General features: G+C 39.2%; 1 protein-coding gene across 3 annotated transcripts in view; it reads right to left on the reverse strand.

Annotated features, from left to right (window-relative positions):
- MAP7D2 (MAP7 domain containing 2) overlaps window positions 1-23998 on the reverse strand; it is an 80766-nt gene that overhangs the window by 35359 nt on the left and 21409 nt on the right. For all 3 annotated transcript variants that reach the window (XM_088160257.1, XM_088160256.1, XM_088160255.1), the window contains exon 2: window positions 553-630. In XM_088160257.1, coding sequence (XP_088016383.1) covers window positions 553-630 — 78 coding nt within the window. The remainder of the gene's footprint in view (window positions 1-552; window positions 631-23998) is intronic.

The raw sequence follows: 23998 nt of genomic DNA on the forward strand, positions 1-23998 counted from the left end.
CATTTCCCCAGTCATAATAGATTAAAAATAACTGCATGTTTTAAACAAAATCTGAAACAAAATCACTCATGTTATTCAGGAACTGAATAATGTGGTTTGTCATTCTCCTGAAAGATTAACCATTTTACATCTTACAGAAAAGTACACACTTTAATGCTGTACTTAACTCTATTATATATTTCAATATGGCTAAAACCGAACAGATTAAAATTGAGGTTGCTTTACCACCTCATCCTACATATTATTCTGAGTATTATTCAAGGCTTATTTGGTATTTTCACTAACCAGGATCATGACTGCAGTATCTTCATAATAAACCTATATTCAAAGGCACACAAATCAAAGAAGAAAGTCAACTTATAAATATAAAATATTAAATATTTGACTGGAAATCCAGAAAGACATATAATTTAAGTTAAAAGAAGTGATAAAGACCAGGAAAAAACGGAACAACAAGATTTAAAATTCTGAACACAAAAAATGCTATGTTAGTTAGCTAAGCCTATTAAAACATATATATATAAATAATACATCCACCTCCTGCCAACTTACCAAGGTATTTCTCCCTTTCTTCTCTTCTTTCCTTTGCCAGTCTTTGTCTTTCATCAGTTTTCAGAAATCCATCAATAGCTGAAGACAGAGGGAGGGAAAACAAAAAGCCTTAAAAAGCTGTTAGCAAAAGTAAAGAAAGATCCAAAAGAAATTAAAATCATCCATCAAAAAGAAATCATAACTACTGCATTTAACAACTCCAATAAGAAAACAAATTTTGCTCTTGTATGCCTTGGGTTAACGAGCTGGGATTTGGGTACCTCTGGAGCACAGTCTCCCACCTACTGCTGAACTCCAAGCACGGTTCCTCAGTGTAAATGCCTGACTCCTCTTCTCAGAGTAAACAAGCATGCTGTTAGTGCTTGTTTCAAAACTTGAAACTTCCTCAGGAAAAACCATAAGGATGCAATTAACATGCATTTATCTTTGTTAATAAGCTAGTTTTAAATTTTTTTGATAGAAAGAAAAAGGTAGTTGAGAAAAGCAGTAAGCAGCTACATGGAGTCCCAGCCTTCATATTTATGGCTGACCACAGCCCCCCCAGTTTCCCGGCTTGCTCAGCATTTCAACAAGCAGCAATTACTGCTGGATGAGGCTACAGAAGCAGCAGCCCTCCTGCCCTCTTTCCCAGGCAGGAAACATTTTGTTTCCTCCTGGAGTTGGTATCTAAAAGTAGGATACTTGTCTGGGAGGAGATTGCCCAAGGATGTTTTGTACCTGGATCCAGACACCCCAGTTCTTTGCACAGCATGAGCAGCTGAAAAGCCCAGTTTAAGGAGGGAGGAAGGCAGAGTGTGACACACGAGGTGCTTTGGGGTCACCTGCCTGCATGCCCTGCAACAAGCACCACAGGGACCCAAGATGGACCTTCTGCAACAGCAGGAGTAAGGCCACCGAGTGCCTCGATAGACCAGCCAGGGGATGGTATCCTCTTAACACAGCTGACAGGGCTCCAGTGCCCTCCCCTCTCAGCATCTCCTGAGGTCTGAGCAGTGCTGCAGTGCACACTGACATAGCCTCTCACAGCACAGTTTACATCATTTGCAATCATTATCTGGGCTTCCTACTGAGTTGCTGAATTCTAATTAAGTCCTCTTCCTTTTGCTCTGAAAACTGCACTTGTTAATTTTATCAGATAAATACAAATGGAAAAAGTACATAGACTGTAACTCTAACTATGTTCCTGAAAATCATACTTGCAGGTTCCTTTCCAAAAGCAGGGTGCTGCAGGATTTTGCATAGGAAGTACCTCTCTAAAAAATGCACAAGTCTGTAAGAAGGCTGAAAGCCAGCCTCACTGGTGCCTGGTGACAAAGGTAGGGTCTCAGCTGTCCCCCATTACAGTAACAGCTTGATTTTTTTCCCCAAGCAGCACCTTCAAAGACCATCTCTAATCCTCAGCACACACAGACTGCGACTACCTGAAGGCAGCCAGGCCCCTGGAAAAATATGATTACAGCTCCCAGCTGGTTAATTACAACTAAATTTGTGGGTCAAATACATATTTATTTATTTATTACCAAAGACTCATCCTATTTCCATACTAGTCCACTTGTTTGCTTGCTTGGCTGACATTTATTTTCAGATTTGACAAGGAAGGAAGAGACAAAGAGGTGGCAGCTCAGTAAAGCAACCACAGCAAAGGTTTGTAACTGCTTTGAAGAGGTCTGCAATAAGTAGCCAAGAAGGTGAATCAGCCTAGGTATTCTACAGCTCCAGTGGAAACTCTTTCAGTGATCTTAAAGTCAAACAAACATGAAACCTACAACTCAGGCTAGAGGCAGCAGGGGGATGTGAAATTCCGATGGATCAAGAGCCCAAAGATAGAAGACTGAGCTTGGGAACAAGGAGGCTGGAGAAAGGGAAAGAAACAAGCAGAAGCACGGGGTAAAGTCTTCTGTGGCAAAGGATGTAACTCAGATGGAGAGGTGGAACCTAAAGTACAGAAACTAGAATAGGGATAAATGGAGGGATGGAGAGGAATGGGAAGAGAGTTCATGTCCATGAACTATGTTCACAAAATCCTGCACTGATTCTCATCACTCTCCTGGCTTACAATAACTACCTCAGAAGCCTGTCAGCAAAAATGCATTCCATTATGCCTATCAATAAAATCACAGCTAACTCATCTCTACTTAGATTTCTTCACAAACACAACTGGTCGAAGTGGATCTAAAAACCTTGCTCACAACCCCATTGCTATCCAAAGCTGATGCACAATTTTTCAGGTTGGCTTTCTCAAGCATTTGAATATCTCAACCCAATTCTGAAAAAACTAAAAGATGATCAAGACTGTAATGTCACATATTTAAGAAATGAGAATGTATCCAAATTGAAACAGTCTGTACAATCTTTATTTTGCCTGTGCTTACAATTACAATTTTTTCCTTTTAGGTCCCTTTCCTTATTCGTTCAGTGCATAAAAGTTGAACCAAGTTCAAAGATATCAGTGCTTCTTGCTTCATTTCTTCTGAAACTGAAAAGTAGACAAAACTAAACCTGAAGGCTTTTTGGAGAACAGCACTCCACACTTGGCTATGTCACAGGTGAAACTACAAATACATGGAATTACTGTTCATTACATATGCAATCTACCAATATGGGGAAAGAAAAAAACAAACCCACCAAAAAAAAACAGTGAAGAAAAACTGCATTCTAATACATACAGGCATCAAACACAAGATGGCAAGAGTAGCATTAAAATAGCACAGACATCCTCAATGCTGGTATTTCTTAACTAAAGTACTTGACTTTGCAAATCAGCATGCCTGCCAAAAGGCAGAAACTTGCTTGCCTTCAGAAATATAGTTTTGAAGGACAGAATAACTGATCCCTGGGTGATAGCCTGTACCTTGGGATGATTTTCAAAGGCCAAAATTACCATACTTTATGCATCTTCATATAACATTACAAATGCAGTGGGCACAGCAGTTACCTGCGGCAAGGAATTTCATTAATGACGAGAATTCCAATTCTGTTTGGCTAAGCAGACTGCAAGCAGCAGGCTGGCACAGGTAACTCCAACCCTGGACAGTGTAAGGGCATCCCTGTAACAGGGAACTGCCAGCAGAGGGCAGGAGAAGGTCTGAGTGAACAACAAAACCCGCGCGGCATCGCCCTCACTGAGCTGTGACCTCGGCTTCAGTCTGTATCCGCAGCTTTATCCTGAGCTTTCCTCATATTTACAGCTAAGCCTCTGATCCCTCACTTGGAGAGACACGTAACAGCTAACAACATGTTTAAGATCAGGACGTAAATGCAGGCTGGTTGTTCTTCTGCCAACCAGAGTAATGAATACGAGGGGATAATGGCAGAAAATTCCCCAATAAAGGTTTATTCCCAGACTTGCAGAGGAATAAGGAAACTGCTCAAATAATAACATCAAAGATTTTACTCTCAGGAAATGCACACATACAAATTGCTTCTATTTATTACTCTATCTCCCAGCCCCCCCCCCACTCCCAAAAGTCTTCTCTGCACAGAGTCCCCACTCTCAAAGGCATGCACTTAGGCACTGGGCTAATTCCTTGAGATTGTGCCTCATTTTTTGATTGAGGAGGGACAGCTGTTCATCTGGGACTTTGCTACAATGAGCATTTCTAAAGAAAAAGACTATAATGTAAAACCAGTTCGAATGTCAGCAGCACAACTGCAGCAATAATGCAACAGCTAATGCTGCAGGATTCCTTCAATACTTCCATGTTAGTTGAAAATAAATTATCACAGAAGTAAAATCCAACATGTTAATCACTGCTTAGACTTTTTTTTATGGGCAAGGCAAACTTATTCAGACTGATGAAACAGCACCAGAACATGTCCACACACCCTGCTCTGCTCCACATACTGCTTGCGATAAGCCTCTTGGTGGTTGCTCAAGACAGGAAGGCTGTCCTCTCCTGATGAGACACAAGGCAAGATCAGTCTTTTGAAATCCATATCCTGTTTTGTGACAAAACAAGTACTCAAGCAGGACACTTACATTATTGGAAGCTGATACTACATTTCAAAAGGACCAATGGGCTGCTTGGGCATCTCCTCTCCTGAAATTCACACCTGAGAATTGTTGGTAGGTAAAGTCTCCATTTTAATTTTTTTCCAGTTTGTTATTGAACCCACCTCCCGTCTGTCCTTTCTAATACCTCATGGTATTTGGTTTCACAATATATTTATACATAGCAGATATTGAAGCCCTTGTCAGGCACCCTGATAGAAGAAAAGTCAGCTGGGAATCTGAGACCAGCTCTGTGTAAACAGTGTTCCACACAGAGATCTTTGGCTATCCTGCATGACCACATTAAACACATTTAGACCTCTGTCCATTCTACCTGACATTGTCCAACACTTCTAGACCTTTGCCACAGTATGTGTCATCTACACTGATGATGCTGAATTACTGAAATTCCTGGTTTGGACATCGTTCTGACAAAGGGTGGCCTTGCCTGGGACCAGATGAGCCTAAGCTCATCTTGAGCTCAAGATGAGCCTGTTGTTTCAAATAACAATCATCTATAAAATTGATGTTTTGCTCCCTAAAACCTGCCTTGTCTCCCTTGGGACTGTTCTTTGAGACAATAATGAACAGAAGTTTTCTACTTGTCACTGTTTCTCTCTGGGTGTTTCTGACTGAAGAAATGTTCAAGTTTTCAGCTATTAACTGTACTTTGAGGGGAAAAATAGTTACAAAGCTGCATGTGACTGTACCTGGATGGCAGCTTCTATTGGCAAAAGGAACTTTTCCTAAATTTTAATTATTATATAGCTGAGAGGCTTTCAGGTAGAGGCAACATGCAAACGACACAAAAGCTTTACAAGTGGGTTCAGTAAGATTTAGTGGATAGTTGTCCTTTATGATAATTATTTCAATTATCAATTTCAATATTTTCTTTAATTAAAAAAGCTCTCTATTCTATTGCATTCAAAAATCTTAATACAAAGAATCAGAATTTCCCCAGTTTCAGGTACTTAATTTTATTTTTATATTTGCCAGGCTGGATTTTAAATATAACCAGGAAAGAAAAAAGAACATTTTTCATTACGTCTAATTAAAATACCAGGATGGCTATTTGCTGGTATAAAGATGTTAAGTGGATGAAGTAATTAAAGACCAACAGTTGCCAAACACAGTGACATTTCAGAACCCCAGGCTAATTGTCTGAGAGGTGGTCTGGCAGATAGAGCAGAAAAGCTGTCAGGGACTGCACGCTCTGGTTAAACAACTAGGACACCTGCCTTATGCTCCTGCTCCCCACACTGGATTTTCAAATTATCCATTTGAATCAATAACTGCAGCTGTAAAACATACTTACACGAAGACTGCAGTAGCAAAATATATCCTACTGGTATGTTTATTTAAGTTTATGGTGAAATTGCTCCAAAATGCTGGCCAAATAACCTCAAAATGATACACAGAGTATATACAGGTCATGTTGTGATCACATATATTAACAGAAATAACTTAATTACTGCATGGGGAGGAAAAGATTGCTAAAATATAAATGCAGATTTTTTCAGTTTTGCTTGAGTCCACAGACACCTAATCAGCTCCATGGGATCGTGTACAAATGTGTGTGCTGCCCTAACAGGGCCCCAAAGGAGACTCCAGTATCTGGCAGACACAGATGCACCTCAAGAGCACTCAGAGAATGGTAAGATACATTAGCTGAACATTTTTACTTATGAAAACACTTGGTAATTAATCTAGTGTTATTATTTATTTAGTTTACTGAACAGGTCCCTGCTAGACAGCCCCCCACATAGCCCTTACCAAGCAGTAGCACTGTGTCCACGTTTTCTACACTGATGTTTTATTCATGTGCTTCTAAAAGCTCTCAGGCAGAAAGGAGTCCAGAGGCTTAACCAGTGCTTGATAGTGTCTTCCTCACAAATATAACACACATGAGCATTCACAGCTGTATTTTTCAACCACCACTAGACCCCAGACCCATTTGGCATCTGTAGGTAGGATCTTCACTTCTATAGCCTGTCCAGCAACTTTCTAGAAGGAAACACCGTGCATTCTGGAAAGGATAAAAAAAACCCCAGAAACCAAAAAATACTCTTTCTTATTCACAATTAACATTTTGAAACTTCTAGGGTTTGCCAACGTGGCACTAGCTGGAAATTTTATACTAAAACAACAAGCAAACCTGTAAACCCCAAAGCTATAAACATTTCAAATACACATTTTTTCCCAATGACTGAAAAACTTCTCTTCTTTCACTTCTGAAAGTTCACTTACTGCCTATCTCCTAAACCAGCAATAGTCCCAGCTTGTATTTACAATTTATGCATTGATAAACTTGCACAGACTAGTTTCACTGACTTCAGCAGAATGGCTGTGTTAAAATAGAAATATGGAAATACCTTGTAAAGATCAGGAGACCATGCTTATCCCACCCAAATTTGAAAAAAAAAAGGTCCTAACACTCATGTACTATCATATTGAATGGAAATTTCATTTTTTAGAAGGAGGGTAGCTATAAATACTGCAGACACTGCTTGCCTGGTTCACTTTACTTTGCAATAAAAAGCCTCAATGTAAGACAATAAACCTCAAGTCACAGTTATTTTGCCCAAATTATCTAAGGGAAACTTTTTAGGAACAATTTAGATACATTTGTTTCTCCATCACAGTAAATTCAACCTGAACAGTCTCACTTTAAAAACATACACATCAAATGAAAGAAATTCCATTTACTGGTAACAATTTTTATTACCAAAATGAACAAGAAAAAAAGTTTTCAATCTAAAGTGCATAGATGTAGTCAGCAGCACTGTGTCCAATGTGTGTTCTACACTGATGTTTAATTTAGGTGCTTCTGTAATCTGTCAGGCAGAAGGGAGTCCAGAGGCTTAACCAATGCTTGACAGTGTCTTTCTCCCAGATTTAACACACATGAAAATTGATAGCTATATTCACGTCTATAGTGTAGTCTAGCACAATTCAATTCTAACTGAAAGTGTTTCTGGATTGACATTACATATCTATGTATCAACATCTGCTGATGTTATGTATTGATCATTAGGTATTAGATAACCAAAGCTTAGTGAAACACTAGCATCTCACTGAGAAATTTAGATATTTTTAGCATGAGCAGACCAGATGGGAACTCTAAGTATCCATTTCTCACACCTCCAGCTAGCTTGTAATCCCCAAATGCACATTAAATCCCACTTCCTGTTCCAATTAATTGGCTTTGCTGGTGTGTGGCACCGAATAATGATCTTATGCTTTGGTGGCTTTTCAAATGTCACCGCTGTGTTGCACTTTCAGACAGCAAAAGAGAAGGGAGCACTGAGCTGCTTTCCTGTGTCCAGGTAGGAAGAGCTTTAGCACAAGCCTTGCCCAGCCCTCAGGCAGGAGGAGCTGACCTGCAGCCGAGGAGCATCACAGCTCATTTTCCTGCTCAACACTTGATCAAACCTTCACAGCAGCACCCCATGCTGCACATCTAAAACCGAGGGCTGCAGGAGCCAATACTTGCAAATATTATGTGCAGAAAACAGAGAGCTTCCCAGCTGTGAGCACCCAGGTAACTTGGAGCACTCTGGGCTCAGCTCCTGTCTTCATGCTCAGCCTCTTTGGCCATGCAGCCCCAGCCACCTTTCCCTCTGCAGTGGGTGGCTGTCCTGCCTCCAGACACCGCCAATGCCCCCACATCAGCACCCAGCACTAAAATACAGCTTCATGGAGAAGAGGAATTTGGAATGATTTTCCCACTGTGGCAATTACCTGGAACATGTCAAGCTGCCCAGTTCAAGGCACTGAAGTGCACTGCTGAAGGCCATTATTGTGCAGCCAGAGCTGCTTCTCACAGTACCAGTCCACAGCAGCTGCAAATCCCTAATCTCAGTTGACTCAGGGATCACAGGACAGCATTTTGGACAAAGTCCCAGCAGTCCCTGTACATCCTGCCTTCCACTGTGGCTTTTTTGCAAGCCATGGATCTCTGCAGCAAAGTGACTGCCTGCAGATGGGGCAGCCAATAAAGACTTTTTTTTTAAATCCTATAATCAAGCTGTAAATTAACCTCTATGTCTAGGTACCCAAACAAAAGCATGACAAAAAAATCACAGCTTGCTTCTAAACCAACTTCAGCCAGAAAGTTTTCTTTTGGAGCCTGAAGTGAAAATGACAAGGATTTGTCAGTATGCTCTTATAAACTGTCCTTAAAAAAAATAAGACTAATCACAGAAGAAACGGTAAAAAAAAAAAAAAATAAATAAAAAAAAATCTACAAATAAAAGGCTCACATTTGGGCAACAGAGGTTTGGTCAATGAGCATCTCAGAGGTGGCAATTTGTACAGTGCAGCACAGACCTGAAACTTTCCACTGCACTTGTATGTACAGGGATGGTTCTGCAGCCCTTTTACCAGCTTTGTTTTCATTTCAAGTCTAATTTAATAGAAACTGCAAAAGAGACACCAGTACTTTGAGATTTGCTCTGAGTTGCAGCAAAGATACAGTTAGAGAACCAAGAAAACACCCTTGGCCCCTAACAATGCTTACAGAGGCATGAGGTGTTGCCAGCATGTCCTACCTTACCACAGCAGGTCTAAATGGTTTTTTCCCTACATAGTAAAATTTAGTTGTAACATTACCTTCATTTACCACTATAGTCTGTCCCCCATGAGTGGAGATGTGGAGAAAGCTTCAGGATGTTTGTTCTGTTCTTTGTGGTGAGCAAAGTGAATATAAAACATTTAACAAAAGAAGAATCCACTTGCAATTTTCCATTTATATATATATATCAAAATAAAAAAGTGTCGACGCACTAAGATGACATGCAGCTATCAAGAACCAACCTAAATAACTTCCACTTTGCTCTACCCACAACTTGGATATTGCTGAAACAGTGCATTATTCCAAATAGAAGCAACTACCAGCATCAGATGTAGAAAGCAGATTTTCCCTGTAATTTGGCAAAAGCTTCCAAAATGAAAAGAAGCAAAGCTGATTAATCCACAGCACACATGATCAAGTGAACTTCATCCTCTGTGGACTTGGCTATGTTCAGGAGCAACAGTTAAAATGTTGCTTTTGCTGTACTTCACATTAATTATATTTCCCAGTCATTTATTTCAGGAGCACACCCATTGACTATCAAAATCAAAACAATTTATTCTAGGAACATGCACAGTAAATCTTCATAGGGAAGAAAAGCTTTAACAATTAAATGTTTGCTTTAAAGTTTTTTCTTGCATTTTAGTAGATGAACTACACCAACATAGTTCATATTTATAACATTATATATGGACATACAGTTTTAACTATATTTATGGTCAATGTCAATTCATCCAAGTGTATTCACACAGCTACTGGTTATGCATCACCCAGTGTTGGCCCCTACATATAATTCTTAATAAAGCACATAATTTAGTGGTGGGATCCAAATACCATTTTAAATACAGAACATTAACTTTTCCCTCTGGCATTTTTGCAGTCAGTCTCATCTGAGAATCTAATTATTATAGGTCTTCCATCAAGAGCTAACATGTCCTTGTTGGGACTTCTGCTTACTTTCCTACTTGTGCTTTAGCTGTGAGCTTCTGATGCCCAAGGAATTCCAAGCATGAAGCTTTCAGTGCATGCAAGTTCTCACTGCTGAGACCTGACCATGTGCTGGCAACCTCTCTGTCCCAGAAAACAAAAACATTACATTTACATACATCCTTTTGTACATAATGTATGCATCTCTGTACGATCATTTATTTGACTGTTCTTGGTCCAGCAATTTAATATTGGCCACTCTGCACAGAAAGTGTTAATTGTCTCTGTTAGAAACCAATCAAGTCTCCTGAAGGGCAAGGCTCCAAAATGAACCTCATCCAACTCTTACCCTTGAACTATATTAAAGGATTTAAATTACTTGGAGCTTCTACAAGTCTAGGAAATTTCCTAAAGTAGAGACTGCTTTAACATTGACCCAGGCAACCTCATTTATGCATGGGGCTGGCACAGCCTGTTGAAGGAGCCCAGGTCAGAGAGGGAACAGTGAGAACTGAGACATGTTGGGTCCCACCCCCTTGCCTAAATCCTGCTCCATTCTGACAATGTTTGCACTTTATGGAAATGGAAGACTTTGGACCTATTAGGTTAGTACTTGGAAGATTATTTTTCAAGAGCAAGAGACAGCATGGAGATGGATGAATACACAAATAAGGCTGAACATTTCTGCATCCCTTGAAAGAGTTAGGTGAACCAACGTTCTTAAGTGGAATTAATTTGGAGATTCAATACCTTAACAAATGTGAAAAATACTAAGTCTGCCTTTTTACCACTGCAGAAGAAAAATCTTTGTTTAATCTGTCATTTCTGAGAAGACTATTGACTGAGTTTCAGCTATAAATGGTATTAGTTGTTTATGCAAACTCAGAACACAAAGCACATTATTCATGGAGCTCTTTACTTGCAGAATAATAAAGACAATTTACCAAACTCAAACTTTCCACACAAGAGAGGTGAGTGGATTATGCATCCACTGCTTTTTCAAGTCCCAAAAAGAAGGTTGAGGTTTTTCCTGGGTAAGAATTTGGAGTATTTACAAAGGTTTACAAAAATCTATAAAATTAAAGGATAAATCAGAACATAAAGTGACTAAACTGTATGCAAAGTTCTTAAATGTTATGCTAAGATGAAAACATACACTGAATACAGGCCTGACAGCACACTTAGGCCAACACAGAGAGGCCAATTAAAACATAGTGGGTCACTAAGCTTTGTAGTAAGGAGTGCTCAGCACAGAGATCAGATCCTGTATTCAGTATTTTCAATCCAAGTTCATATAAATTTTTGCGGTGATGTGTGGCAACACTACACAGGATGAAGAAAAACTCCAGTTTGCACTGGTGTCTCCTACCTTCTTTTGTGACCTTTGTGGCCCACAGAGGAACAAGTCAAGAGATAGAATTAATATTCCAGTCAACAACGTGCAGCTTTCCCTGCCCTCTGCCCTCGCTCAGGGAGTGCCTGTGCAGGAGCAGGCACTGCAGGCACCAGGGACAGCAATGGAGAACAGCTGGTCCCCATGGCATGAGCACTTTAGAGCCTTTAGACACAAACAGGTCCTTGCACATACACAGGCACTCTATAAGCACAGTGTTTTCTCTTCAGTGTTAGCAGAAGTCATTTCAACGACCAGACACACTGGCCCAGCACATAATTTTTAAAGAAAATACAGGTACTTATAGAACAACATTTCTTGGAGTATTTCTGTTGATCCTTCAGCCATCTGGAGACGAGTGACTTGATTCAGGACAAAGTCCAAAGCTAGCCTGTAAGTGCTAGAGTCAGTAATTCAACAATGTCCACATGCTTTCTGGGCACAAAACAAGCAGAACGTGATTTTAAATGTTTTAAGAAAAAAATGTCGCTTATATTTGTCCAACATTACAGACGTCCATTAAGAAGCTCTCATGGGTATAAGGTCTCACACTATAAGAAAAGCTGTTTGGTTCAAAGGCAAAACGTTTTTATTACTTTATTCCTTCTGCCTCTGTATATTCTTGCACATGATTTTGCAGCACTTTGCAAAGAAAATTCCTGCTCTCATCCATAAATAAGGCCAGAGTTAGAAATCTGGCCCACAGATTTTTATTTTTCTGATAATTTAAATTCTTCAAACAAGTGACTTCCAAAAAGCCTCTACAGGGCACTGAAAAACCTCATTTCTTACAAGGCTGTGCCTTGACACCAGATTCTCTACTGAAGTGCTGTCAGAGGTCAGGGTCATTCATAAACAATTCTCTCCTGGAAATGGTGAATTTTAAGCCATGTAATATAGGGGTGAGCTTTGACTGTTCTGTGGCATCACCTGGTTTTATCATCTTTGCAAGAACATAGAACCCTTTAGATTGTCATTTAGAACAAATTTGGTTGAAGCTGACTGATGGCTTCAACAGCTAATTATTGGTGAGAAGAAAGAAGGATGGACAAACAGATGTGATCCTCTACATTTAATTTCTTTTTGAAGAAATACGGACAGCTGAGTTCTTGAAATTATAACAAGACACTTAAAGCCTGCATCAAAATCCTTATTCATTTGCATGCCTCAAGAATTATAGCATATTAAGTATACAATGCCCTACATCAATAAAGGCTTTCTATCTTCAAGGCTCTGGCTACTCATAACATGATGGCCTTGGGTAAAAACAAAACCCACAAGAACTCAAAAAATTTATTAAAACTCAGGGAAGTTTCTAAAAGAACAAATACAGAAATCTGCATATTATGTTTTTTGACAACCTAATAGTTAAGAAAAAAAAATCTCTAGCTTCTTCTGCACATTTTCTGAATAACTCACCTAGAATAAAGGTAACAATAAAAATGAGAGGACATACATTTGCCAAAAAAAAATTTAAACACACAGTTTAAATATTTCAGGAAAAATACATATGACGTTATGCAATACTGATATTTATCTAATTAGCTACCTGACATTTAAACTGACAGGCTTAAAGAAAGGCACAGACAACATATAAAATGGGAACTGTAAAAGAAGCTTGATCCAGTGTCACAATGTTAAACTGCCAAGATAAACTGACCAACAATAATGACAGAATAATTTTAAGTGGTAATGTCTTTTGGGATATTTATAAAAAACAGAATAAGAAACGGAGTGCTTGCTATTTATCAAAACATCACTGTTTGGCTAAAAAAGTGGAGGCTGGCAGATGAGTTTGAAAAAAATAATTGCAGGAAACATACCGAGCTCTAAAAGGAAACAAAGATAATTATTTGCACAAGTGAACAGCAGCATAAATGTATAAAGGTTGAAGATGACTGAATTTCCACTCAGCCTTCTCCTGTGTGAGATGCCACACTGAATCCACCAAATCTAATCACACAGCCTGACTTTTTTTTGGCACACATTTATTTAATGCTATGACATAGTCTAGTAACAAGTGGTGTGGGTGAGTTCATGGGGATAAAAAGAAAGCTCCTCAACAGAGATAAATGCACGATGAATGCAAAGAATTGAAGGTCGCATACGCTTGGCAGGCAGTACTTTGTCTAATTCATTTTGAAAACACTTGAATAATGATTTAGCAATTAAATTATCTACTTGTAATACAACGTAATTATACATCTTGGAAGACAGAGACTAGCTGGCTTCATTCCTTCTAATGTGTGTTTAGACTTTGTAAGTCTACAATTAGCCTGTATATGGGTTAGCCGGTATTTTCTATTTAAAATTTACTTTTAAATTTTTTCTTATTCTTTGTTCCTCCCTCTCCCTCTTGTCTGATGTGTTGCAGTTGTAGTTTTAATAAAACAACTACTGGCAGAAAATTTAACCTGACTGATCCTACAAATAAAACAAACGTATCTTTATTTGGCACCAAAGCATAGGAATTTAAATAATAAAAGTGTAAAACTTGGCACCAAAAAATGGTTAAATAGCCCTGGTTTAATTCTTGTAACAACCCGTCTCATCACTTTTCCCTGCCCCAATATCAACACTAAATCTCAAACTATGTTCTTTCCTATCTGATTATTTTTCTTTTCATGTCACAAAAACAGTAAGTTCTAGTTTTATACAGTACTTCAGTTCCTGACATTTGCACCATTAAATATTGTATGTTCAGTAATTCTGAATGTCTGAATATCTATTTATAATTTACTCCTTATATTTGCCCTTAATGTCTCACTGTGGTTTCCAGTGAGACTGTTCACCTCTTGGGCTGCTTTACAGCTACAAAGTAGAGACACATAAAACTTTCCTCATGCCAAGAACCTCATCAATTGTTTAAAACAATTCCTATTCTGGATCCTACAAAACTAAAGAAGTTTTCATTTTAAAAAATATCTTCTCAGTTATACCTCAGAGATAAACCTGTGCAAGTCTGCAACACAATTATGGAAATACCATACAATTATCAATGAACTAACTTTTTTCTCTTCCAGCAATCTACCAAGTTTATTCAGGTTAGATTGTTTTTTTCATCACTTTTTTTTTTTCTGTTTGCAATATAGTTATTTAGGCTTTACCATATACAAACATGTTATTTTGCTATATTCTACCTCAGAAATGGGCTGTAGCTGGTAAGTTTCATATGACTGACTGAAATAATTTCCCATTAATTATGCAATCTAAACTAAGTTACAAGTGATAAATAGTTGCTAAAGATATTAAAAATTACTTGGTAACCCCTTAACTATAAATTTATAGTGTTTACAAACTGCACATACACTGGACAACAGAAGGAGTTAATCCAAAGGGATTTGCAAGCAAAACAAAAATCAAAACACACCACAATCTCAGAAGTCCCCACAAAAGCCAAGGTCCAAGCACCCTGACCACCCACACAGTAACAGATCTACTGGACTGCATGAGAGCTTTGGCTAGACACTGCAATTACCTTGCACCCATGTGCCCTCCACATGAGCTATTTTATTAAGAGGGGCTTTACACAGGACATCACTCCCTTTTAGACACCTCTGGACGGAGAAGGGGCCAATGCCATATGGATGGATCCAAACTGAGCTTGCAGACTGGCTGTACCTCCGGGCTATGTCACTAGTAGCCCCATCTCCAGCCCAACTCCTGCCCATCCCAGCTGGCTCCCTGGATTCAGATGACCACCCTACTGGCATGGCACTGCTGTGCTCACTCTGCAGTCCTGGGAGAGAGAGCACAGAAACTGTGCTGCATTATTGCCAAGGCACAAAACTCTGAATTACTCCTTTGTTTCACACAGAGAACGGTCAAAGTGCTCAGCTCATCTCAGTTGCTCCCAGCCCAGGACCTCCTTCACTGCACATGGAGAGCACAGGCTGCACACCATCACTGAACAGCCCTGTAAAAACACAGCACCAGTAAACACTGACTTTCTCCCTGGCTCCTTTTTATGTCTCATCCTTTTTACTGCAACAGAAACTTCCATGCTCTTTTCCACTTCTGGCTTCCACTTCTGTCAGTTAGAATCACTGACATAAAATAGGATGACTTTTCATCACATAAAACAACAATTGAACAACAACAAAAAAAGTAATAGGGTGATAACTAGTCTGCCCACTAGATAACAACTGAGCAAAACAATAGCTATGTCAATAGCAAGTAGTGTACCAGGTTTCAGGAATTTTTAAACACAAATGTCTCATCAAGTCCAACTGTTATGTGAATTGGTTTAAAACAAAACAAGCTTTGTATAGTGATATTTACTGCTTAAACTGGTATTATTACATTCTTCTATTTCTCTCTTAATAAGTAACACATGCCTACAACCCACACCTATGATTATGCTAGGTCAAATACTCTGTACATAAAAGAAGTTCATAAATAAACAATTTTAACACACAGAAATGGCTGCTGGTGCACAAGTAACCAGTAGCCAGCAAATCATCCATTCACTCACTGCACAGAGGCCACCAGGTACTAACAGAGGGGAAGGAAAAGTTATTCTGCTCCATAATGCACATCCCAAGAAAGCAGCAGCCACTCCTGCTTCATAAGTGAGAACTGATCAGATAAAAACAATTTCAGGGGAAAGAAAATGACCTACACAGCTATGCTTCGGGATCCCCCACTTTGCTTTGTATTAACCTCTCACCTTCTTCCTAAGTTTTTGGACATACTGCTCATCAACACTTCCCCAAACTAAAGGCTGGAAGATCAATGAGAATCATCAGGTTTTGAGTGATGAAATGAAGTATTTTTATCTTGCCACTTTAAAAAGCAAGACTTAGGATGAAGGGTGTTGTGAACAGACATCTGCTGAAGGGCAGATTCATACCCCACGTAATCTATCATGGCAGCTCAGCTAAAAGACCAGGGCTACCTGCCTAGTAAAATCTGCAGCTCTAAAAGTCCAAGGTGATAGGTCTATCAAAACCCAGTTAAAGATCCACATATTAATGAAAACAAAACAGGGCAACTCCATAAAAACATGGCAAGTTCTGAAATTGATAAAGGTAGAGCCAGGAGGAAATATGAAAGGTTTCAGTTTGAAAATAGGAAGCATTCAATGTGAAAATGAAATCAGCCTGCTTTGCAAACAACTCTCTTTATTAATACCATAAAGATCTAGCCAGATGGGAGACAATATCCTGCACAGTGCAGCTGAGAAAAAATAACAGCAGGGAAACAAAATCATTCTTCTTTTCAACTGTAATACCACAGCCAGCACTAAGAGTTGTTTTCAGAAAACACTCTGCAGGGTTTATTTTGAATAAAAAGTAAAGTACAGCCTCTCCTGAGTCGTTCTCTAACTGCCACTGCCGCAGACAAGCCACAATGATCTCCTTCTCTCTTTTGAAGAGGAGCTCTTAAGGATGTTTCTGACAACCACTTAAGCAAACAGAATGATAATCTCAAAGACAACATTCCTAAACACTATTTGAAGAGATCATGTATGTTTCCCTCCTTTCATGAATATAAAAAATGTGTGAATAGAGGCTATTCAGTTGCATTCAAAATTACTTTGGACAAATACATCTGCAGCTAGTGATGTTGGCAACTGAACTTCCTCTCACTAGAAGTGGATGCAGGTTTTTTCTAAGCAATTTCCACACTTTGTGAAAAATTAATCAGTCGATTACTGTGATTTATATAAAGTTAACTTCTATAGAAGAATCAGTGAGTAGCACTCCGTAAATGCTGTCTTTCTAGGCAAATATATATACATACACACCTTATACAGTGAGCACATAATTAAATTAAGATTACTTTTCTTGATGGCAGAGTTCTGTCAGAAATGTTGACTGTTATATGAAGAGCCAAAGACTCTGGATTAGCTCTTACTCAGCCATTTTAAATTGATTTACAGCATGAAGAATATATAGTAAGATTTAGAAAAAGATTTATGTATGACTAGATAAATAAGATTCCTCCCACATACATATATATGGTTGAAGGGGGAGGACAGAAATTGAAAAACAAAAGCCATAAAAACTGGAACAATTTTCTATAAGCAGAGTGATAAATAGTAGTGCTGTGTGAACATCTATCTTTTCAAACACCTCTTGGAGATCTCACGTCAGGCTTATTTAACCTTGAAAGGCATGAGCATCCTGGCTTGGAAACAGTCTTAAGGGCAGGAAAGTTGTCTCAAGTATCAATGGAAAAACTATTGCCACAACCTCCTTGGGCAAGGCAGATGGGGAATTGGCCAAATGGGCAGCACTGAGCATGTTATAGCCACATTAAGAATTGTGATGTGTAAAGAACAATACATACATTAAGCTTCAGTGCTTACTTTTAGACTTTATTTAGCAAAGAAAACAAATTGCATTTATATACACCTGAGAAATACATATATGTATACAATGCTTCTGAGAAGACACTTCAGTGTTGCTAGGATGATTATCTGTTTCCACCTTTATGAAGTTTGGCTGTAGAGAGCACCAATATGCTGAGTTCTGCAGTTTCTCCTCATTCTAAGCAGTTTTCCTCTCTTATGAATAAAGAGAGAACAAGAAATAGATGTCCTCTCCCTACCTTTCCCCTTCTTTTTGAAATAATTCAAGTTACATCAAAACCAGCTCCCTGCCTTCAGGCTCTGCCAATGCATTACACCCCTTCTCTAGCATGCCTCACACCTTCCCACTTCTCAGCACAAATCTGCATGAGCTCCTGCCTCCCCTCAAACAGAATGCCATCTGCCACATCCAGCACACTGCTCCTGCAGCCCCGTGACTTTCAGCACAACTGTCCTGCACCCCACCATCCCACACAGCTCCCCTGATTCACAAACTGCCCCAGGAAGCTCCCGAGGGATTGCCAGGGCTGATGTGACATCCTTGTCATGGCAGCAGCAGTGCCAGCAGCACTGTGCTGTCAGAGGAGGCTGGCACGCTCCAGCACACCAGCTGCAGGCAAACCCACGCACCCCACACGTGCCCACTGGTTTGGGAAGCTTGAGAAGCTCACAGCCAGAAAAAAAAAGACATTTTTCAGGACTCTAAAGTCTCTCCCCCGCACCCATCCACTCCATTCACAAGGGAAGGTGGTTTGGACACGTCCGTGGGCTTTGCCACAACCTCTGCCAGCCATGAGGCCGGTGCTCCTGGTCCAGAGGCAGCTCCAGGCCTCACAGACAAACCACACATGGGCTTTCCTTACAAAAATCACACATCAGCTCTTACTCCAAAACTTCAGTTTTGGTACTGCAAATATGTGGTTGGCTTGCTGCTTTCTAGAGTTTGTGCTCTGAAGGGCTGTAGGTTCATACAACCATAGCATTGCCTAGGGAGGAAAGGACGGAAAAGATCATCTAGTCCAATATTCCATGAGAGAGGGAGCCCAGATGAGATTATCTAACATCCTGTCCAACCCCAACTTGAAAACATCCAGTGATAGGGCCTCCACCATGTCCCTCAGGAGCTTGTTACAGTGATTATTGTTGTCACTGTAAAAAAAATTATTTCTTTTATCAAGATAAAGCCTCTCTTGGTACCATTCCTTTTTGTTTTCTCCAGGTAGCTACTTTAGAAGACAGAGCTTCCATTCTCTTTGTAGCCGTCCTTTAAGTATCCTTTAATAGTGGAATGTGGTGATGAGGTCCTCCTGAGCCTTCTCTTCTCCAGGTTAAATGCTTGGTCTCCAACAGGAAGAGCAGAAAAATTAAAACAAGTGCCTGCTGATACCCACTGTGGCAGGAAAAAAGATGTGAGCAGAAGATCAGGCTGCAGCACAGATGGACGGGCAGAAACAAGAGGTGGAAAACTCTAGAAACAGGCCTGCAGCAGGGTCCTGGAGTATTGTAAGCAGGACAGCAGCCTAGTCAGGATCATTGAAATTATCTGAGCCAGTTGTGCTAATTTTAAGTCAAAGAATTCTCATATTTTTGCATGTTTGGAACACAACACAAAAGCACACAGCTAGTTTTTTCATCAGTGTGCATTAAGACAGGACAGACTTAAAATGACAGTAGAAAAGAACACTTGTTTCCTTACAGTAGCTGACTAGATTAGGTACTATTGTCAATTTTATTTGAGAGGTGCAAGCATAATTTTCTCCAGTACACCTGACACTTGTTTTCCAACAGAAGAAAATACAAAATCAATGCAAACAAATGAATTATACAGTATTAAAATATAAATATTTAAAAGCTCACGTTTTATAGAACTTTATCTAGGTGCTCCCTAACAAGAATCAGAAACGTGTTTTGTACTCAACTGACTGGGAAAATAGGTTTTTCTTTTTGAACCAAATTAGTCCAGAAATATTTGATGAAAAAATGTCAGTTATTAATCAGTATCCAGATGTCAACAGAGAGCTTACAGTGCTACTTTAATAATAAAATATTCAATAAACATAGCCTAAGTTTAGAAATGGGATAAAAATCCTCAAGTGAAAAATTGTTCTTACTTTATGTATAAGAATTCTCCTTATGATCCCTCTATCATTCAAATTTCACTGAGGGATTATTATTATTCAGCTACAAAATTAAAATCCAAACTGATCCTAAGTCAGATAGGGCTTTTAGAAACCATCTGTTGAAGTTTATGCCTCAAAATTCTAGATTACATGATTTCCAATATAAAAAGTCCACACCAATATCACATTTCCACAAAATCAAGTTCTGTTGGATTCTAAAATACACGCATGTCTCTATTTTTAAACTTCCAAGTCATATCTTCACCAAAATGTACATAGGAGCATACTTGAAATAACATTAATTTGTTATACCTAGTTAAACATTCTTCAATAAATAAATCTCTTGTAACTGTAACAGTTAAAGCTAGTAAAAGGGAATATTAACACCATCTCTTCAAAATCAATTGAAATTGTTTGGCTAAAGGAAATGTGGCAATCAGAAGAACAAGTGAAATTTAACTTGAAGTGTTTTCTGCATGCCTTGCCTTACACTTCCGTTGTAAATAAGCCTTCATATTTGACTGCTTAAGGAACAAGGAAATGGTAAAAATGAAGTTTAAAACATTAGAAAGCGATGTCAGTACACAAGAACTACCTTAAAGCAAAGACTGAATTAGTTTTTACAATGTACTTCTGATTAGTTCTTAAAACTTAGCACACACCCCAACATGATATTGAAGTAATCTGCAAGTATTTGGCATATCTAAACATCCTTGCAGTGACCTGACCCAAACTAGAACATCAGTATGTTTTTATCTAAAAGGATTAAAGGATACATAGATGATGTACTGGGCATCCCTTTTATTATGACTAAAGTTGGCTTATCTTGTGGCATTAGTCAGAATCCTAACTCTATCTGGTTTTATGTTTTCTATGAGAAGTAAAGATGACTCTCTTTTTTTTAAGTGTAAGAACTAGAACCTTAACTTCAAATGGATCTTCTCAAGTTTGCTCTTTGCCTTGAACAGAAGAATTCTGTTTGTTTCTACTTACACAACCAGTGAGTCCAATATGTATTTCTTCCTAAAGTGTTCACTGTATTTCATAAAATACAAAAATCACTGATAACAATTTTGAGACTATAAATAGAAACTATTACATCATTCAGAAATAACACACCAGTTAGTTTATAACTATGATATACTGGAAAACCATCTCACTTTCTCATCCTTAGCTAAAGCTGTTTTGACTTGACAGTCTCTGAAACCTCTTTAAGAAATATTTCTTCCATTTTTCACTCCACCTATACTCATCTGCAAAGACATTTAATTCTCTGAAGTTACTGTTGCTGAGTCCTCAAATCTCTCTGCTTTCAAGCTTTAAAGCCTTATTTGCCACCTTCTAAACATCTTGTCATGCTACACGGACAAAGCAACCATAATTTCTACTTCATACACCACTTTTCAAAGAAAATCTTTGGATACCAAAGCCACTTCAGTGCAATGCTCAGAAACTGAGGGCGACAGGCTTGCCTGAGTAGAAAAGCTTTGTAAAGATGTAAAAAAAACTTTCCCCTGATAAATGGGATCAGGAGAGGAGAATGGCTCAGGGTCCTTGAGGGCAGGCTGCGGGCTCTTCTTGTCAGCTGGGAGAACTGAGCAAGCAGAACAATTTAGGGAGATTATTACTGGTTCAGTGAGCAAAAGGAGCTAACACACGTAGCACAGTCCCAACCTACAGGCCAATTAAAAGCTTCACATTATTGCACTACATCACTGAAAGCAAGAAGGAATACAGTCAGCTTTGCAGATCTGCTCCTTTATAAATAACATCAGGATAAAGATTTAAAAAATTTTAAAAAACCACAAAAAAACCCCAACAACAACCAAAAAAAAAACCAACAAAAAACCCACACCAAAAACCCACCCACAACAAAAGAGTTCTTTCAGTCACTAGTTCTGCAGCCATCATTTCAATACAAAAGGATGCCCTTGAGCATCTGTACACAAAACATACTCTGTTTTTACTTGGTGAATATTGTAATTACCTTAATGCAGCTAATTTGGAGTGAGCCTGCACACAGTCCTTGAAAAAGAAAATTGCCTCTTTGCTAAAGGAATGTTTTCATTGCACTTTACAGTCAATTTCAGAACAAATTCCCTTTTGCAGTGAGTAGTACTAGGCTCTCATCTACGATACATAATTATAGCAGAGAAGATAATTTGGATGTTATTGCTTCTATGCTACAGCAGCTTCAAATTCAGTAACAAAAATAACCAACATACTGGGGCATTATTTTCCTAGGGCAATAGGGGAATCAAAACCAGGCACATTTAAGTAGTGATAATCAGCATAGCTACATATCTGATTGGAACCACAGCAGTGTGAGAAGTAACTGTATTACTTTCATTTCAAGATCCAAGCCACAGGAGAGGAACTGGGCCAGCTTACAGCAGCCAAGCAAATGGTATTTTTGATAACTGCCTTCTGGTGCTCAGAATCTAATTTCCATACAAAAATATCCAATTTTTTCCAAGTGGAATGGATCTTCATAATTTTATATATATATATGCCCTAGTCAACTGGTTTGGGGAAGTGTGGATCACACCTATTTGTTTCACAACATGTGGGATACTGATTTGGGCAACAGGAGCTTGTCTCTGACTTCATAATTATTAAAATCTATTAGGTTTATCAAATTATGCAACTAAAAGCAAAACAACCCACCATGAAGTGTCCTCCAATTCTTTCATTATTCATTAAATCAGAAATAAGCAGCTCAGCATAAGGCATTCAAGCTGTTATGAAATTCACTTATTTGTAAATGACAAATGAAGCTCATTCGCAGTATAACAGCTTTTCCTGGGGAGTCAATTTATTTAAAAGAAATTAAGACATGACCATGCCAAGACATAATTATGAGATTTTGTAAGTAGTTGCAGCCTGAAGTGTAAGAGCTCTGCTTTTACATTTCTACAGCAAAAAATGACTTATTGTAGACCGACATATCAGGTGTGCTCCAGGAGTGAGGAAGGTCTGTAGGTGTGCCTTTATCCTGCAATGGATTTCCCCAGCCTCAATCAGGAAGGCTCCGTGCAGGTGCAGAAATCCATTAATGGCCACATGCAAGGCTGTGTCTCCCAGGGGACAGCTTGCCACCTGTGACAGCTGGAAATACCTCCACACTGCTGCAGCAGGGCTCATGTTCAGACTGCCCCTCTGAAATCTGTTTGGAAGAATTACCTTCTCAATATAATGCCACAGCAGTGTGCAGCTACACTGCAGGGCTGCTGGCACCCGAGAGGCAAACAAGCCATCAGAGTCCCTACAGAGCCTGTGAATCTACAGCACACATGATTTAGTATTCCAATACCAAGGTGATGAGTATTCTATGGATAACTCATGTAGATTACTCACCCAGCAAGTCTGTCACACACTCAAGTGTGGTATTTGAAAATACTAGGTTGTTTTCTGACTATTTTTCAAGGCTTAGTAAGAAAATTTTCATCCTACTCACTGTACCAAAATAGCTTCAAGTAGAAATATTTGGCCTTGGGAACAGAATTACTAAATTGTGTGTAGGTACACGCAATCCAGAGTGTGCCTAACTAAAATAGCTCAAGCCGGCAAGCAGCAGATCCTATTGGGGATTTCTAGTTTATGTTTGCACAAAGGCACAGCAGATCTCTCACCTTCTTGCCTGCCCTGGAAAGGTGACTGTACACTGCCTGGGCAGGGCAGACACGTGTGGGAGGGCCACCCTGTGCACTACTAGTGCAAGGAAAGCAAGCACCCCAAGCAGCACACCCAACACTACAGCACTTCTGCACCATCACCTCTGCCTTGGAGTGGTTTGGCAGGTTACAGCTGGAGCAGGCAGCTAGCTGACACATGGGAGGGACGTGACATCACAGCTCTTTAAGGCTAGGAGCTAAGTGTTGACCTGCCTAAATTAGGCAAGTTTACACCTAAGCCACACAACCTGATTTAGGATTTTGTTGAATGCTTTTATTTATTTTATCATACACTTAAATCCAATGCTATGCCTGAGTATGACAACTAGTTTCTTTCAGACTATTTAATCTGTTGCAGTATTTTAACTTTATCCATCCAACTGTATGTCCGTTCATTGAATCATAAAATTGTTCAGGTTGGAAAAGACTTCAAGATCACTGAGTCCAATCTT

This window comes from Sturnus vulgaris, chromosome 2, assembly GCF_052056855.1.
Source record: "Sturnus vulgaris isolate bStuVul1 chromosome 2, bStuVul1.hap1, whole genome shotgun sequence".
In the NCBI taxonomy this organism is placed as follows: Eukaryota; Metazoa; Chordata; class Aves; order Passeriformes; family Sturnidae; genus Sturnus; species Sturnus vulgaris.